General features: G+C 41.3%; 1 protein-coding gene across 3 annotated transcripts in view; it reads right to left on the reverse strand.

Annotated features, from left to right (window-relative positions):
- SLC25A22 (solute carrier family 25 member 22) overlaps window positions 1-19,292 on the reverse strand; it is an 88,027-nt gene continuing 68,735 nt past the window's right edge. For 2 of the 3 annotated variants that reach the window (XM_020784136.3, XM_020784137.3), the window contains 5 exons: window positions 13,065-13,183; window positions 10,079-10,250; window positions 9,015-9,169; window positions 6,784-6,859; window positions 1-5,342 (listed from right to left, as the gene is read on the reverse strand). In XM_020784136.3, coding sequence (XP_020639795.1) covers window positions 5,189-5,342; window positions 6,784-6,859; window positions 9,015-9,169; window positions 10,079-10,250; window positions 13,065-13,183 — 676 coding nt within the window. In that variant the 3' untranslated portion in view covers window positions 1-5,188. The remainder of the gene's footprint in view (window positions 5,343-6,783; window positions 6,860-9,014; window positions 9,170-10,078; window positions 10,251-13,064; window positions 13,184-19,292) is intronic. The other variant, XM_072985617.2, reaches the window with a different exon arrangement.

A 19,292-nucleotide genomic window follows, 5' to 3' on the forward strand; every position in this document is an offset into this window, starting at 1 on the left:
TGGATTTTTGAACGCATTTTATTAGATTGTTTTATTTACTGTTTTATTTAAAATTTGAGTTTAATGATAAATTAATATAATGAAAATTAAAAAAAGTTATACACATTCCTACACACACACACACACGAGGTAGAACTCTGGCTTTTTTTTTAAAAAAACTTCACACGTTGGACTTTACACAGCTATCTTCTGCCAAAGTCAAAAAAAAAAAAAAAGCTGAAGCATGGCTGAATAACAACTGTATAATCAGGTGAGTTCATACAATCATTCAACAGGAGAACATCACCAGAATAGCAATCCTGCCATCAAACACATGGCCAGATTTCTGTTCAATGACATCCTGAAGAACGATCCCAAAAGAACATTCTTTACAAGAAAGGGCTGAGTATCCGAGGGGCAACATTCATGAGACAGTGTTTTATCAAAACAGAATGACACAGAAAACTCACATGATAATCTGTTCCTGTAAACATGAGACACTGTTCACCCTCAGGAGCATGCCTAAGTGAGAATTCGTTCAGATACCAATCTTGGGCTGTGGACATTTGGTTACTCCACTGCATTCAGAATAGCTATTTGTATGTAAAAGTACTGGTAGTGCAGATTGGTACATTTAAAACCTATTCAAATGAATGAGTTACAGTAAGCAAAATATATTTGTTTCTCAGTTCACATGGAATGCCTAAGACATATTTGTCCCCTTAATATACTTTAACCACCTTGCTTATGACTACACAATTGTGGTTAAAGAGGAAGAAATGTGGATTATATGATTTGCATGGTTAGAATGAGGACTATAATTCACACTGATGGCAGCAAGCACCTAGCTAGGCATTAGTATTTATTCCAAACTCACTCAGGATAAATGTGTCTGACCTCATGTGTAAGACAGATATTTGCAGAGTATTATAGGTAGATGTGCTTAAGTCTTAAGTGTTGGAGACTGTAATGCAAAGATAATCTATGTTTGAAGGGTCACCATGAAATATGGTTGGAATGCGAATTTATTGATCTAAATATCTATGACAACATCCATATTTTTCTCAACAATAAAAAAAATACTCCTATCCCATCTCAGTTCAACAAAAATCAGTCCTAATCTCCCCTGACTCCCTAGGGGTTACCACTGATGCAGACGTTTTCTCCCACAGGCTGGGGGTAAATAGCTGCGTTGGGAGAAAGTGCCCCAGGCTGTTAAGTAACGCGGCAGGGCCCTAGGCCCATACCCACACTTCTGCTTGTGAATCCATAACTGGGGGCACATGTCTGCCGAAGAGTCCTGTGCTGCTCTTTGAACACAAGGACTTTAAATGCTGAAAAAGAAAAGGAAGGAAAAAAAAACAGCATTGTAGAGTACAGGAACCAAGAAGAACTGGAAAGAAACGAAAATATGACAGGCAGCTCTGCTGTGGACACACAAAGGCTGAAATCCTGCTTCTCAATGTAGTAAGTTGCACTAGAGTAGGCCCACTGAAGAAGCAGAGTTCCACAGCTTCAAAAGGGCCTACTCTAGCTGTGACTTACATTACCTTTAAGCCTATTTGAATCCATGGAATTTACAGAGAGGTTGACTCACCAAAACCCCACTTCTTCAGTAGGCCTACTCTAATGCTATGCACTATGCTAAGCAAAATAATATGAGCCAGTGTCTTTTCCCTAGCTGCAAGGTCCACCCGATCCACTCCTTCTACTTCAGGTGTTCTACTGCCTTTATGATGTTTCAAAATATGACTTTCATAGATCTAGGTCAGCAGGCCTAATGACCAAGGATTACTGGGGCTGTGGTCCAAACATCTGGAGAAGAGCAGCTTGCCCTCCTTTGCACTACTTTACACTCGCATATTTAAAAGGAATAGATGAGGGCCTCATGCAATGACAAGCCAGCAAAGCCAGGGCATCCTTAGAAAGGGCTCTGTTGTGTGGAGGAGAGATCTTGTGGGCCATACCGAGATCTCAAAGAGATCATGAAGATGCTTGTCCCCCTGACCCTATCTTACAGATGAATGTCCTCCTCTTCAGGGGGGGGGGGAGCAACAGCTGGTATCATCCTTTAAGAATGCAGGCCTCTGCTGTTTGCAGGTATACCCCAAATCTCTTCAAATGCATTTTAAAAAATAAGTTGACAAATTGAATAGTAATGTCTGAAAATCCAGAGAGTTTAGTAAGCTCCAGTGAAAACTGAAATGAGCCGGTTTCCCCAATAGTAACCCAGTGAGCTTTGGACCTGCAAAGTCATATGGACATCTGATTGATTCACTACTCAGTCATCTACATTTTCCACATTTGTTGAAGCTCATTTGAATAGCTGGCATCCACACTGACCCCATGTCCTAAGACAATGGTTGGGAAAGTTACCTCTTTGGGTTACAATTCCTAGAATCCAATCTATTTGAATTCTGGGAGCCACTTACAGTCTAAAAAGATAAATTCCCCAGGCTCAGCTCTGAGATTGAAAGACCAGGAATGCCAACATGTAAGGATTTCAATTGCTGTTCTGTACGGAGGCCTGAAAAAGAATGCCACTCGATTTCACTACAGCTGGAGCTCCAGAAGATTTTGTTTTGCACCACAAAAGCAATGCACTTTCTCTCACTCAAAATCAGTGACGCTGACTCGTATCTCAAGCAGGAGACTTGTGTGATAAAAGGAAGCAGTCACCAATCCAGTGGCAGCGTTGCTAACTGGGGACATGTTCGAGGCACAGTTGATTCTTCTTTTTTGAAACTGTTGCTTATACAACCCTTTCATTCACCAGGGCATAGTTCCACCTATAATTAAAGCTTTAACCCATACATCTCACAGACACTATTGCGATCACAGTATGTGTTCCAGTTCGTTCTGGCAAACTTACTTTAAAAAACAAGAAAAAGACCTTGCAAGGACTGCGGAAAATGAGGTCTCAGCTGCCCTTCCCTTTTTAAAGTGCATAAACGAACCCTACGGATTGTGCTTCTTAAAATACCAAAGAATGGTCTGATATCTACTTCAGAAATACCAAAATACATCCTTAAAAGATGTTGCTAGCCTTGGCAGAGAATCAATGATTGTACAACAAGCACAAATATTTGGTAGCAGCTGCCGCCACCGCCACTTAAGGTACCCCACGAGGCCTTCTTCCTTCAAAGCAGCGTTTGATCATTCAGGTGAGGACAGACATTACACAACACATTTTAAACACTGATCAGTTGCTAAGGTGAGCAGGGATTTAAAGTGACAGAGAAAAAGCAGCATGAAATGTAGGAAGTTAAATTATTACAGTCCTAGTACAAACCAGTTACAGCTATTTCTTGTAATTATTTTGTGGGTGACCCACCATCTGCAGCCCCTACACGTGAGATTTTTAACATTTGATTTTGGAGTTGGGGGAGACCAAAGTAAAAGCTCACCACCTTACTTATATACTAAGGAAAATGAAAAATAAAAACAAAAATAAAATTGCTTGCTGTTCAAAGGAGCCAACAATAACACAAACATTATTAACATTCAAGACATTACAAAGAGTAGTTTTGGATGCAGATCTCATCTGTATATAAAATTCATTTCTGTGAAATGCAATGCAGGAAATATTATTTAAAGCACTCTACACAGGCAGAGAAATGAAAAACTAAGTGACACGTTGCAACAACAACAACAACAAATAAAAGGAAAGGAAAACTTTAAAAAAGAAAGATTTTTCTTTTGAAAAAAAATCCTGCTATGTTGGAAGTTTAAGCAGTGCTATATCAGCACCTGAGACAGTTATCAAGCTGCTAGGACCAACAGAAAAAGGTGCAACAACAACAATGAAACAAAAGGAAAATGGCCAATATTGGGATGCTTTTCTATTGAAATACTGTTGTCTCTGAGCAATTATTTAAAACACTGGTTCTTAACCTTGGGTTACTCAGATGTTTTTGGACTGCAACTCCCAAAAGCCTTCACCACCAGCTGTGCTGGCTGGGGTTTCTGTGAGTTGCAGTTCAAAAACATCCGAGTAACAAAGGTTAAGAACCACTGATTTAAAAGAACTAAGGAAATCCCTCAGCCCCACATCTAAGGGTGAATATGTCTGTATGAAGGTCTCTGTAGAAGTAACAGGGAAGCTTTGACAGATAGCTGTCAGTTTTGGCCTGAATATGAAAACTAGCTGGTATCGCTAAAATATAGTTCACTGGAGTTCAGGAAAAAAAATAAACAAACCCTGAACATAAAGTATAATAGATTCATTCCTTGAACTCCTGTGTAGCTGCACCCTCCCCAAAATGTGTAATGTGTTTTCCACTGGTTTTAGTTGAACTACAACTCTCTGTACCATCCAGCAACTTTGCAGTATTAAATGCCAAAACAGAGATCAACTCCAAGTTAGCCTTTGGCATGGTCTGTACCCCCAGAGGGAAACTAGAAAGGAATACATGTGTTCTAGGCACAGCTCAAAAGACACAGACAACTGAAACACCAGGCAGGACAACAGCATTACTAGCATCAATCAAGCTGACCAAAAGGAATGTATTAACAGGTTGGGCATAAATCTGCATAAAATTAAATAAAAATTGATCCCCAGATTGGTTCTTCCCCCAACCATAATGGCTCACAGCAAGTTTATGACACTGGGCAGCACCATGTATTCACAGACGCGCTCCGTTTCGTAAATCAGCACAGAGGATGCACCTGTCCCTTTCCCCCCTACTTCAATATCCAAAGAGTTCATTTAAGTCCAACTAATTTGGGGGAGGGGTGTTTAGGAGAACTACCTAAAAACCCAAACATTTTGATTTCATAATTACCTGCCCTCTCAACAGACAAAATGGCCTCCCTTTTAGTGGGTACCAGCCCCTTGTCTTCCCCAGAGGCCTCATCATAACCAAGAATATGGCTGGGGAGAGAAGTCAAGTTCTTTTGCTCTGTCTTGATTGGGTGGTAACTCAGAGAACATAGATGGCTCACTTTCCCTTAGCCAAGAGAAACACTGGGCCTGTAACACAGTCTGTGTTAACCAGTGTCTTTGAGACTGACAATGAAAAGGGAGATATGCATAATTAGGATCCTCCCTGGGGTAAAAATAGGGGGACCATGTTGACAGGAAAAAAATAACTTTGTCTGAAGAGAACATTCATCCCCACTGCTTTAACTCTTTGTGCTGTTGCTTGGACACCATGATGACAAAAATACTACGATGAATTCCAATTGGATGGGAAGAGATGCGAGGGGTTTAATCCTGGCGCCTTGGAAACATGTCTAGGATGTATTCAGCAATGCCGATGAAGTAGACCACTTGTGCAATACCAAACAATGGAGCAATGACCAAGGCTCTGCAGTAGGCCCCCTTCAGAAAGGCTGTGGGGCCCTCCTTCCTCCAGATTTTCCTTAAAAAAGAAGAAAGATGGTTACTAATCACACTGCCCTCCACCACACCCTTATTGTAGTTTCCTCAGCCAGAACATTTTAGACCTTCACCCAGCTATTCCTGCAAGATGCCTTATGGCATAGAGCTCTCTCTCACTAACATAATTCTACCCAGAACAATGACCTTATTCAGTGCCCTGAAGGACACAGAGTGAGCACAAACTCTTAATTGAAGCCCCTGTGCAGGTGTTCCTCTGCACATGAGGAAGGCTAAACTCTGTAGAGCAGTGGTCCCCAACCTTGGGCCTCCAGGTGTTCTTGGACTACAACTCCCAGAAGCCTTCACCACCACCTCTGCTGGCCAGGATTTCTGGGAATTGAAGTCCAAGAACATCTGGAGGCCCATGGTTGGGGACCACTGCCGTAGAGGGCACAGGTTGGCATATGAGCCTGACCTCTACAGTAGCCTCCCCTAGCCAACTACAGTTTTGATTTCCATTCTAACCAAGAAGGACTTTGTAACCATGATCAACTGAACATGGAAAAAGAGCCCTTGTCAGATCTAAATGCCAACGAGGCAGGGACAATGGGTGGCTTCTGTGTGTGCCCATGCCACCTACAGTTGAGCCATACTCCTGTGGAGGTGAATGTGGGTCAAGAGTTTGGGTGTATTCACAAATTGCAGGTAATTTAGTCCTACTGAAAGTGGCCTGGCCGTCTACAGAGATATAGGGCATATTCAACCCCAGTTTAAACTTACAGAAGCAAAGGTGCAGAGAAAGTGAAAGGCTAGTGACTATTTATCCCCTCTGCTGCTCCAGAGGGAAGGTCCTGAGCCACTGGAATCAAACTACAGGCATAGCTATTCTCTTTAAACAAGCTGTTCAGCGATAGAACCAATTGGCAGACAGTTGGACAAAGCAACCCTTTTGATACTTTTTAACTCTACAATTCTATGATTCCCCTGTATCTAGAAAAGGCACTTCAAAAACAAGGTAAAATGCAAAATTCCCAGTTTATTTTAATGGCTGCCTTGCAAAGAATAACTAGAAGTATCATGGCAGGTGGCACAATTTTCTGCAGATTTCTCTAGGAATATGTCTCATGTGTGCCCAAATATAACACACTTGATCTCACATGCCTGGCTATGAAAAACTAATGGTTTATCAGCAGCAAAAACTCAGAATAAGGTAAGCCAAGAGACGGAGGAGGAAAAAAAGGTTCATTTGAGTGTTAGAACCCACCAACAGGCCTAGTTAGTGGATTTATTGCATTTTAGTAAGAACTCACAATTTGACCTAAAGAAGCTTTGAATACTCTCATCTGAAAAGAAACTAACAATTCATATAGTCATAGAAATCTGTTTTTATGCTTGCAGCTATTCATAACTATTCCTAGCAACATCCTTGGCACAGGTGCTCAAGTTTCAGCTACTGATAAATCACCAATGATATCATTTACCTGGCACAGTCTATTATCCCTGAGTATGTGTCCTCATTGACTCCCCTCTGCAAGGACTGTAACCGGGTCTTGATTACTGAGGAAAGAAAAGAGCAGAGTTAGTCTCTACTGATGCTCTAGTTTGTTTCTGGTTAATTTCTCCATATATCCTTTAGCCATTGAGACACAGACACCAATCTTGTCAATGTGGAGGTGAAAAAAGTTTTACATTGACAATGGTTTCCCCATGAACAGATTAGCCGTTATTGTCTGGACATGCTTTTGCTAAACTCTGCTACAATATGTGTCATCCTGGCCCAGCCACCCCCCTCTCTAAGAACACTGCACGGTCTCTCTGTCAATTCAGTTTCAAGCCTCTGAGCCTTAGACTATGGCAGATATAAGTGAGGCTCTGCAATGAGGCCTTTATACATAACAAACACCCTTGGTGCTGGTTGCCTCCATCTCTGGCTGAAGATACGGCCCTCTCAGGACCAGGGGAAGTTTTTCCTCTGCAAACAGGATAACATCCCATGATTCTTTCTGCCACTTTCTAAACCCTTTAATTCATCTGTGAGAGGAACTATCTATCCAAAGAATTATAGGCTTATAACTGTGCAGGCCATGCCTGTAAAATCTCAGGTGCTTTAAGGGAAGCTGTGGAGAATCTCCAAGAGGCCTGGGGTCAGTGCTTCCTCCTAGCTTCATTGCCCTAAGCCACTCTTTGCCCTTCCCCATAAGTAACAGAAGCATCATGATGCAAGTACAAGGAAATACATTCAAGTCATTCTGATAGCAGAATCTTGATTCTCTTGACAAAGACTCTGGAATCCTTTGGTACACGAGTTTCATTTGTCTTCTTTTTTGTCTTGTTTTTTTGTTTTATTCAGTATCAGTCTCTTATTTTGGGGACAAACTGGCCAAACAAGTCATTCCCTGCATAGCGTTCTATTTGAGTTATCCCATCCTCTTCTGATATACTTTGCTACCCCTTTCTGCCAAGCTACCTCCTCACCTTCTGCTTCCTCCCCACCTCCCACTTCCTAAACTAAACCTCTGCTGAACCATATTAATCTTACCACGACCACTCCTATGTCTCCTATGTCATCCTCTTTATACTGACTGGTTGCATTCAGACAGCACATTTCAAGAACAACCCCAGTGTGCTCCTCCATTCCCTTCCCTTTCTCAAAACCTCAGAAGGTAACAACAGATAACCTTTTGATCTGATCAGCCTATAGATTGGTGTTGGATCCAAACTGGCAAACTACAGCTGGAGCAAGCTTTTCAAACCAGGATTGCATACCATGTTCAGCAGCGACAGCAAACTATGAGCAAACCAGGAATCCATAAGGCAGGCATATGGTAGGCAAAGGGTAACAGAAGGGGATGCATGAGCACAAAGTTTGGTCCTAATCCTTTAAACTGTATTTTGGACAATAGGAAAGGTCATACACGAATGAAGTCTTTGTCAGTCACAAGTCTCTTCTTCCTGCCCCTGCCCTACCCCATCCAATGTTTCAACTGTTTGCAGTCCAGGCGGAGTAAATGACTCCTGTGTTATCAACAGTACCACTTCAACTAACAATCAGGCAGTATCTCCACTTTTCTACAAGGCTTGGTCTCTCTCAAGAGGAAAAAATGCACTCTTCATCCCCAGGCATGGTGGTGTTGGATGTTTGGGTCCCTGACACTCACCATGGCATAAAATATAATATGGTCTCCTTTTGGGATCATTATTGTTTCAAGATGCCTCAATCAGAGGTTGGAAATAATTAAAAGTAGCACCATTCCTCCTTAGCACCTTTTGAATAACAAGTGCCAACATTGCAACTTCCTGTGTTAAAATAACATTACCTTTTTTGAACAAATAATGTAATGTTACATGAAATCTCTGGGGTAGGAACTGTAAGAATTAGCATTTTTGTATCCCCTTCCCAGTAAGTTAAAAGTAACAAGCAGCTTAATGCACTATTGATATAAAAGAGGGGAAATAGCAGCAAAGTCTAATTACTTTTATAAAAAGTAACACTTAACATGCGCATGTTAAGTCTGGGTCCCAACTTGTTGCTATTCGCAGTTTGTGTGTGTGTGTGTGTGTGTGTGTGTGTGTGTGTGTGTGTGTGTGTGTGTGTGAGAGAGAGAGAGAGAGAGAGAGAGAGAGAGAGAGAGAGAGAGAGAGAGAGAGAGAGAGAGAGAGAGTCCACACCTCACACACAACACCCTGGCCAAACTTCGCTTGCAGTACCTACCATCACAAGGATTAACTGCCACCGCGGCTGTGCTGCCTGCCAGGCATCCAGAGAGGAAGGACACGTAGAAAGGAGCTTTCACATCAGGGGTCTTCTGCCCCAGTTTGTTCAGGTTTGCAAACAGTGGAAAATAAACAATGGAAAAAGGTACATCTCTGGAAAAAAAGAGGCAAACATGGGAAGGAGACGGAAAGAGTCAATTGCTTTACTGTTTAAAGTGCACTAGGTGACCCTGCTATTCCCTGTCACTTCGAAGTGACATTCTGCTCTCCTTCTGCTCTCTTTCTTAGGAGCAGATCCTATTTAGTACTCTGAAATTCCTAAGCAGAGTACATCAGCATTCCTCTGGCTTTTTAAACTGAACCAACCTCTAAGTAAATGTAACTACAATTGTCCATATTCATTCCCTGTCACATCTGCCTCTCCCTTTCCTACCTTTCCCCTTGTCTCCTGGTTGTTTCCTGCACTTTAGATGTCTATAGGAAACCTCTTGGTAGATAACCCTAGCTCTGTTCAGACATTATAGCCCCTGCGACTGACATTATGCTTAGAAGAGAGCACTTAACCCTGCCTCTTCAGCCATCACTTTGCTCACAACTAGTGACAAGTGTGAAGAGGGGAAAGGTCCTGCTTACATTTAAGCTCTACATGCAAGCGGGAACCAGATTTTCCTGCTTTCATGGGAGCAGGAACCTCCATTCTTCACCCTTGTTGTTCAGGTAAGCAATGTGACGGTGGGAATGGGGTGGGGCTAGGAGGTCCCCCTCTCCGTGTGTTGATGAAAAAGGCTTCTTTTTCTGTGCTTCTGTTACTCTATAAAGTACCATGTGAGTCAATGGCACTCTATAGCAAACAGCAAAGATTAACCAATGCAATGCTGTGAACTAAATGACAATACTTATGTATTTAATTAGTATACAGAAGAAGCCAGAAAGCTATGGTCAAGCTTTCTACTCCCTGCAGATGCTTTTACACACACACACAGATGTTGTGTTCCATCTCCCTCCTTTTTGGCTGCTTCCAAACTACTCTCGCCAGAGAGAATATCTGGAGGAATGCCTTACCTTAGCAATGTAGCTCCAAGTCCCTTATAAAGTCCCGAGATGCCTTTGCTCCGAAGCAGTTCCTTTGTGATTTGCATCGCTGTTGTTCGTGTCTCTACAACAGACTCTGCTGCTCCAGCACCAGTGGAAGGATTTAACTGAGCCTGGGCTGCCATTAGTTTCTTCTGAGCAGCTGCAGAGACATTGAGAGATCACCATTATTTACAATCCCCCATGGAAAGCTCATACCAGAACACAAATGCAACTTTCTATAAACTAGGACATTAATGGAACAAGACATTTTGCTTTTGACACTGGGCTAAACAACAAAGCCATAACAGTAAGGGACAGGTTGTCACTTAATGCAGGCTATATCCCTCTTTGATCAATGCTGAGTTACCAAAAATGGATCTTCTCTTAAGTTCTGCTATCGCAAAGCAGAATTGTCTAAATATTTAGGAAGACACTCTAGCACCACAGCACCACAACACCATGCCGCTCCAACACCATAATGCTAGGAGCACGCTCTGTGTCTGTTTGTGTGCATGTCTTTGTGTACGTGCGTGTGTATGGGTGCATGTGCCTATGCCACAGAAAATGTCAACCTGTGTTTCTCCCTGAGCTGCTCCCCGGGTCAAGGACTTTTCTTCCAGTGAGCTCACCTCCTTTTATTACTGCCACATGTGGGAGAAAAATACAAACGGTGCAGAGCTTGGGGGGGGGGGTAATGGTGGTGAAGTGACAGCCCACCATTGTTGTTACAATTACGCCTTCATCCCCACAACATGGAAATGTTATTTTTTTGGTTAACAGTGCTCCAAATCTCCCAGCCAGTTTAGGCAGAGAAGGTTTCCATATTGTTCTCACCCCTTCCCTCTGTACACTTGGGGAAAACCCAAGTTTAAACACATGGGCTTTAGAGGGGCATCCTAATGCTGTACAGTTCCCCCCACCCCAAAGTTTATATGATTTATTTTGTTCACACAGGACACATCTATACCACACTTTCCTGTGCAAGGAATATGCTGCTTATCCCTAAAACACCCATTAATAGCAAGCGGTCAGCTGTCAGGAAGGAAAGTCTGTGCCCAAATTCAGAGCTGCAGCAAAATATCTCAGTTCTTCTGTTTATGATTTTTAAAATGGTACTAAATGTACTGGATCTGTGATATGCTTCAAAGGACACTCTTAGGACAAATTATCAACCAAGTAGCAGTTGTGCATTTTGAAAGAGTATCTGATGTAAACAAAACAAGGAATAGAAAGTCATTTTATACAACAGGAGGGCAGGCTTCCAGCAAAGAAAAAAACATTAAGACTAGGCCTGTGGCTTTCAGACTGGGAAACTACATTTAATCTATTTAATCTCAGTCTTCAGATGTGAAGGTTTTTCTCTCCCCCCCCTTTGGCTGTCTGCTCCCTCCCTCCTCTCCCCAAATGATGACTTTCATATCAGCTATGGGTGAAAAGGAACAATCATTTGGACTCTCTCTCCTTTCTCAGCTGCCTTTCCAAATGCTCTGCTCAGACGCACGGCTTTTCGTTTTGTATCCCAACTTCTTCTTTTCTAGTATACTGACAAAGGAAAAAATAATAATAAAACAGCTGCAGAGTGTCCCCAGAACTTTATCTCAAACTGGACGAAGGCACCAAAGGATTAACCCTAGTGATATCAAAGGCTTCAACCATTTATATAATTTGCTTGTTAGATTATACCTTCCCTCTAATTATGGCAAGGTGGTGTGCCTGTGGTTCTCTTCCTACCCATGTTACCTTCATAACAACGAGCTCAATCAAGCTTAGAGAATATGACTAACTCAGTGACTTTTCATCACTCAAGGGAGACAAAAATTGGGATCTCAGCAGTTGCAGTCCAACACTCTAACCACTTTACCACACTGCCTCTTAGGATATGTTCCTAGTACAGCATTAGGATGTGTTTGAAACACAGTACCATCTTTGAGATCCGGTCCCACAAACAACATCCACTGTAGTTCTCCTATTTTATCAGAAGAGGGCACCCATGTCAATCCCTCCGGTATAGTACACTTGGCCTCTGCTATAGCTAAGAAAACAAAGCCCACCCTTCCGCAGCTTTCTTAATTTGCATATTTCCAATTGATGATTTGCATTCCAACTGGAAATAGGCACAGCAAGGAAGAGAGGCCAAGAGACATATGGAAGAACACGGAGATCTTATAATGTGCCAGCAAATAACTGCTGTTGCTGCTGCATATTCACAAAAGTCATGCCTGCCAGGATGTCTATATTTGGATTTTAAGAGACAAACAATATTGTTGGCTCAGTTCCACCAAAGGTGCAGTAGCACTACCAGCAAACTAATCCCCACACCCCAAAGTGCTGGGTAGATACAACCATGGAAAATAGCATTTTCTGGGGCAAAAATAGTGTTCCTAATACTAAACACTTGGTGGTTAGAGGGGCTTGGCAGAGAAAATGAAACAACACTAAGGGCAACTAATCATCTTCTTCTTGGCCTTCCTGGACCAGTTTAATAATTCACAACCTGAGCACAGCAGTTTTTTTTACCTGCTCCCTTCTCCCTTACAGGAAAACATAGAGATGTGGTTTCATTAGAATGGGTCTGGTAAATGAGACCCTCCCACGTCAGGCATATGAAAAGAGAGAATAGGAAGAGGAGAAAACAATATCTCATAAAAATAGAGATCCTTCCTGGAGATATAAATGATCAGGGGCCATCCAAGGAAAATAGCTGTGTCAGCTAACATAACCTTTGATATGGCTTTGCCTGCTTCAGTTTTGTAACCTTCTGTTGGCTGTTGAATTACAGTCCAAAAAAATTGGCAGAGGTGTAAGCTTTTTATAAACCTGTAACCCAGGAGTGGTTCAGCCTTTAATGTCCCTTCAAAACCACTGCCTTGCTTTTAGTCCTCAACCCCCTCTCGCCCTTATCAGGGGAGCCCTAAGAGGCAGTTTCTATTGCTGTACACACACTATGAAGAGAGAAGACAGACAGACAAGGTACCAATTCGGCCTGCATCCTGCAGCTGGATTTTGAGCATCTCCATGGGAGTGGTGACAATCACCTGGCAGGTCCCTGCCCCACAGCCAGCCAGCATTTCCTTCAGCAGTGTCAGCTTCTTCCTGACAAAAAGAGGGAGGAGAGGGGAAAGAGACCAACACAAATAAAATCAGATGAATTACTCAGCTGGAGGAGCCCTCCTACAGGCAAAGCAACAGCTAAGTTATGTTCCTTTGGAGATGCAACCTGTTTCTGTGGAACAAGCCCCCCAAAACGAATGTCACTGAATAGAATCATGCCTGAGGTTATGAAGAAACAACCCACTCATGTAAATTGCTGTAGAGTGTGGGAACATATTCAAAAGGAACAAACCAATATAAGCAGACAGACAGGTTGTGACATCCAGAAGTGCAAGGCTGGATAGTACGCGGTTACAGAACACCTGCTTAGGAGAAACAAAACCAGAGAAGATGCTTTGTCGTTCTTGTGTAAAATCCAAAAGCAAGATATTCTCAACACTTTTATTAGACAACTCATATGTTAGAAACGGGTTAGTTTTTTAGTCCTGTCAAACTCTCCGCCAGTCTGGGCATTAGAAAATATGGTTTGGGACAGAGAGAAAAAGCTCAGTTTAAACCTAGGCAGAGAAGAATCTCCTAGTTTAAAGTGAATTTCCAAAATGGAAGCTGTAACTTTATGGAATCAGATTTAGGTATTAAGCTTCACCTCTGGGGGATGAAGATTTCATTGGCCAAAATCCTGTTGCTTAGCATAGCAAATTGAAATAGAGTAGGTCCATTGAGTCAATGGGGATTTGGTGGGTCAACTCCTCCATAAGTTCCATTGACTCTAATAGGTCTCCTTTCATTGCAACTTATTTTAGCATAGCAATTCACAGAATAGGCCCTTTTTGATAAATGGAAATTACAGAGGACTTGACTCACCAAATCCCCATTGCCCTACTCTACTTGTGACTTACTAGGCAAAGGGCTGCCAGCCACTCGGCATCTTTCCCCATTCCATTACACTGAAACACACAGATTATATTTGGCTGGGAAGAGAGACACCCCCACGTGGCAATCATCATGCCAGATAAATTGGAGTTTAAGCTTATTTATACATGAGACAAAGTAACAGCCCACTGGAACAAAATGAAGAATATTTAGCAGTAACAGACGATGAACATACATGCAAAATATAACATAGTAGGAAGGGACAATGTTCAGATTCATATTAGCAGATCCATCCATATGGAGACCTCCAACAGTGTTTCCAACAGTGTTTCCAAAAGTGAAAGACAAGGTGAACCAACATGCCGCCATCTGCATGCTACAAGAGCTGTGCTGATCACCTCTGACTAAAGGGAGAAGCAAGATCAGGATTGGAAGATCCAGTACTAGTTTCATCAAATTAGCCCCTACAATGTGAGAGCAGTCATATGGGAGATTCCACTATGTCCCATCTGACAGACAATGTTGTCACTACCTCAGCAATGTAAAGCTGCTGTGTGGGGGAGAGGAGCTACAACTCCTGCATTAACTCTCAGTGATGCAGCATTTTGAATCAGCAAGATATACTACAATGCATTGCATTCTAGGACTTTCCAAATGGGAGGCCAGGACAGAGCTCTGAAAAGTTACTGTTCTAGTCTACAGCCCTCTAGAAGCAAGTACAAGCAGGAGAAGGAAGCAAGCAGGTAAAAACTGTGGGGAAGGTGCATTTGGTTGAAATCACAACAAGATGCAGCTGAGAGGCCAGGGGAGACACTACCTGTGAATGCAGAATATTGTCCCTCATAAACTGGCCTACCCCGGTCACTGGAGTCCATTGCTCACACTGCTCAGAAGACTTAGAGCAGCTGAGGATCTGGGCCACTAGGCAGTGACTTGTATCAGCATATGGAGCTGTACATGGTGTGTCACAAAGGTTACTTTTTCACACTAAAACAAAATACATTTGATGCTCAGAATCTGTGAGCTGCCAGCATATTCAACTCTGTGGGAAGATCCAGGTAGTATAAGGTTCATCCTTTTCCTGAAGGAAATGCCATTGCTTAAAGTTACTTCAAGCCCTCTATTCAGTGAATACTTGAGTAATTTGTGCAAGAAACCATAGGCAGCTAACTCATCCCTGTGCATGACTGCTGTTTCGATTCCTCATCATCTCATCTAAGAGGATTATAGGTGTAAGGCCACAGTGAAGATTATCAAATGACTAAATATAGATTTTCTTCTTTGAGAATATAGGAATGAATTATCATAATACCAAGTGCCATTGGTGAGAGGAAATCAGAATTGACAACATCCTTCTCAAGCAATTTTGTATGTTATGTGGAAATCTGCCACGGAGGTCCAAAATTTTGCATTCCTCCTCCTGAAGAAAACCTCTTAGTCCCCTTACAAGTTCCGAAAAAAATAAATCCAAACACTTTCTGGATGCCACTATTTGGGACTCAAAAAGTATAGATTAAACTCTGTGTGATCCTTCATGAGAATAATCCATAATATTTTCCGAAATCATTATTTGGAATTTGTTTCTGTACCTCTAGAATAGCCATATGTTGCGGGCACTTTTCCAAACTTTCTTCTGAACCATGAAGGAGAGACTCTTGCTTTCTACCGCTGACAGATGGTAGATCATAGTCTAGAACTGGACCTCTGGCTTTTTTTCTATCAGACTCCAAGGATCTGCTTGCTCCTGGGAATCTTACATGTTGCAAAGCTTGATACAATCCAGCAAAATATTGAGCAGGGGGGATGCATAACCAGGATTACTTCAAAAAAATAAGACTCTCCAACCCTGGTATAAATAAATATAGGAATTTTCACAAGCATCTTGACTTAGCAGATTTGCCTTAGTCACTGTGCAGAATGAGATAAATTTTTATGCACATATCTATTATCCTGCTTCCAAACAAAAACCATATAAAATTCAGGACTAGTTATCTACATAGTCACAATTGCACTGCAAATGAAGAAAGCAGGCATTCAGCACAGAATCCAAAGAACAAAAATGTCTAATGTTAAAAAGAATCAAGTGGTGGTGCAGAACTTCACCTTAAAATGTAGCACACATTCCAGTCTCTGAAGCAAAAGTGTGAAAGGCTGGTTGGAGAGGGATTCCTCATCACAAAGAGATCATCATAGCTCCCTATATTTAACTTTGTATCTGAGTAATACCTCTCATTTCGTCCAATAATTTGCACCCATGGCTCTTGCCCTTTTTGGTGTTTCATTACTCCACAACTGTGTAATTGGAGAGGGCACCGAGTTGATGTTACCTTAAAATCCTTCCTGAATTGAGGAACAAAACCTTGGGAAGGCAAAAGACAATGGAGCAAAACTACTAATACTTTGAAATCCTAGGAGCTGGATGTAAGGCATAGGAAGTTTTGATTCCAAACTGGAATCTTCTTCCCATAGTGCATACGTATTCTGCATATGCATTTAAGAAGCCATCATCTCACATTTCTGTTCACCAAGCAAAACTCTTGCACAAAGTAAGAAAAGGAGGAAGGATGCAAAGGTATCATTTTTCCCACTGATTCTGACTGCATGCAGAAAAGAAACGGTCAATGCATTAATGGTTAATGGCTAGAAGGAAAAGAGCTAAAATCAGCAGGTTTCCAGCCTCTGCCTAGAACAATAAATAAAGTGGAGGTTACGATAGAAAAAGGGAAAGCCAAAAAAACCCTACTATGCATTGCATCACAGAGAGCAGTCATGATTAATAAAGTACTGTGAGAAAAAAAATCAAAAATATGTCCAAATGTTTCAAAATATCAGAAATATTTCCAAATGCTTGAAAACACAATAAACAAAAGACTAAGGCAAGAGCCAAAACTCAGGATTTTTTAAAAAGTGGTATCACAGATGAAAAGATAAGAACAAAGCAGATTTCTTTTATTTGCAGAGCTGTCAAAAAAGCATCCTTGTGGCAAAAATTTTCCTGATGAAACCCTTTGAAGATCTACTGAGAAACATACTACTGTGGTGTCAACAAGATTTATTTCCTTGTATGTGTGTTTAGATTATTGCAGCCTTAGATGATGCGTCTCTCCCTGAGTGTTGCGGTTAACTTTTAGAATGCTTTGGTAGGCCGAGAATCTTAAGCCCATTGCTAATTAACTTTTAGAATGCTTTGGTAGGCCGAGAATCTTAAGCCCATTGCTACATTATAATGAATCATCTTCAAGGATGCCTTACATGAAAAAAGGCAAAACAGTGCTTGCTAACTAGTGTGTGTGTGTGTGGGGGGGGGGGGGTTCCTATAGATTCTCCTGACCAGTTTATTACAAAGAAGAAGAAGAAATTGCTACTCCTTGAAAATCCACCTCTATGACTTGAGATTCTCCAAATAAAAAATTAAGGAAGGGTGTCTAGACTTCTTGCTATATTGACATGTCCATAGAAGGAGAAAGCTTAGATTTCATGCCAGAGACAATTTCTACACAATAAATTGAGCCAGAAATCCAAAGAAGTAGGTCATACCACAGAAGTTCGGCAAAGTTAAATGAGGTTTAAGTGCCCCCTGTTAAATGTCAGCAGCAACATTACATTCACCTTTTTAAAAAAAATCCTAGTTTTCCTAGCTTTTAAAAACTGGCTAGACATTTTATCAAGCGTATTCTAAGGATGTAAAATGAAACCAGACAACAGGAAACATGGGCCCATTCCAATTTATTATTTTCTTTTTTCAATAACTGTTTTTTATGCAACTGACTTCTGAGCTGTCATCCCTGATTAACAGATTAACATTCAAGCCCCAACAGCAGGTAAATTTCTGCTGCCTCAGCAACGACTTTTATTTTTCAAAAGCAGCAACAACATTAAGAGGCTGACTGCTGACTGCATCTGCTATCTCTGTATAAATGCACCTGCACACACTGCTACTATATTTTATTCTAATGGGAATACGATGCCACAAGAAAATCTGTGTAGTCAGATGGCTGTACCAGGTAAAACCAGTTCCACGGAACCAGCCCAGTGATTACAAACAAGCCACTTAACAACCAAAACATGTTGGCTAAGAAATGAACTTGCCTTCATCCCACAAGCAGTTTGACCCTGGGGGCCAGCTTTGATTTTCATATTTTATTGCAAATAAATAGACTGTGGCACTTAAGCGCTTGTAAAAGGTCCTATGGATCAACTGGCAGCAGATTCATGATTTGAAACAACATACAGATGACAACATTTGAAAAGCAGTTATAGCACCAGTATTAATTAACTCAGTAACTCCTGTTTATGCAAAAAGATATCCTGGCAGTGTTCATGGGGCCCATCTGGAAAAAAATATTCTGATGCTCCTGTGGTAATACAAATTACCACAACTATACAGGCTAAGCACAGATTGCTGAGAATTTGACCCCCCCCCTTTTACAGTAGCTTGTTATTCTTTTTATTTAAAGTAATTAATTGCAGGTTAGCTCAGTGGTTTTGGTATCTAGCTGCTGAACCAGAGCTTGGGAGTTTGATTTCCCAATGTGTCTCCCTGACAGATGCTGGACTTGATGATCTATAGGGTTCCTTCCAGTTCTGTAACACTAAATTGATTATGATGATGATTTTCACTAGTGCTAAAAAGTTATGGGTACATCACTGTTTAATCAATACACACAGAGAGATTTTATTGTTGTTGTTTAGTCATTTAGTCGTGTCCGACTCTTCGTGACCCAACAGCAATGTTTTTAGAATCAAGGTTGCTTGTTACTGAAAAAAGAAAAAAATTGTTATTATATTAAAATCAAATAAAACATACTAGGATAATAACCAGTTCTGCCACAACTATGTTTACAAGGACTATAATTATTTGTAAGAAGTAACTTCTAAGGTCTGAGGTTGAAAGACAGTAGCAGGGATAGTGAATCTTTACAGGTATCCTATTAGTGATTTAGCATGTTCTGTGTCAAGATGTTAATTTTTTAATGTAAATAGTGTTAAAACAATTAAAGCTAATATAGAAAAAGTAGCCCTGAAAATATAAGTGTTTTCAAAGTTGAGGACTGAAGTATAGTTTACTGTAGATGTTGCTAAATAATTAGCTACCTCTCTAGCCGAGAAAGGGCACTGCAGCATAACAATCCTGACAGCTGAACGTATTTATTTTGCAATGTGTAAATATGGAGGTGGTTTTGCAGAACCTATCGCTTGCAACCCTTGTACTTACAATACCCTGGTGTTATAGTATTTTGTAGTTCCAATACCTTAGTGTTACAGTATTTTGGTTTAC

The sequence above is a fragment of the Pogona vitticeps genome, chromosome 1 (genome assembly GCF_051106095.1).
Source record: "Pogona vitticeps strain Pit_001003342236 chromosome 1, PviZW2.1, whole genome shotgun sequence".
NCBI classification, from domain to species: domain Eukaryota; kingdom Metazoa; phylum Chordata; class Lepidosauria; order Squamata; family Agamidae; genus Pogona; species Pogona vitticeps.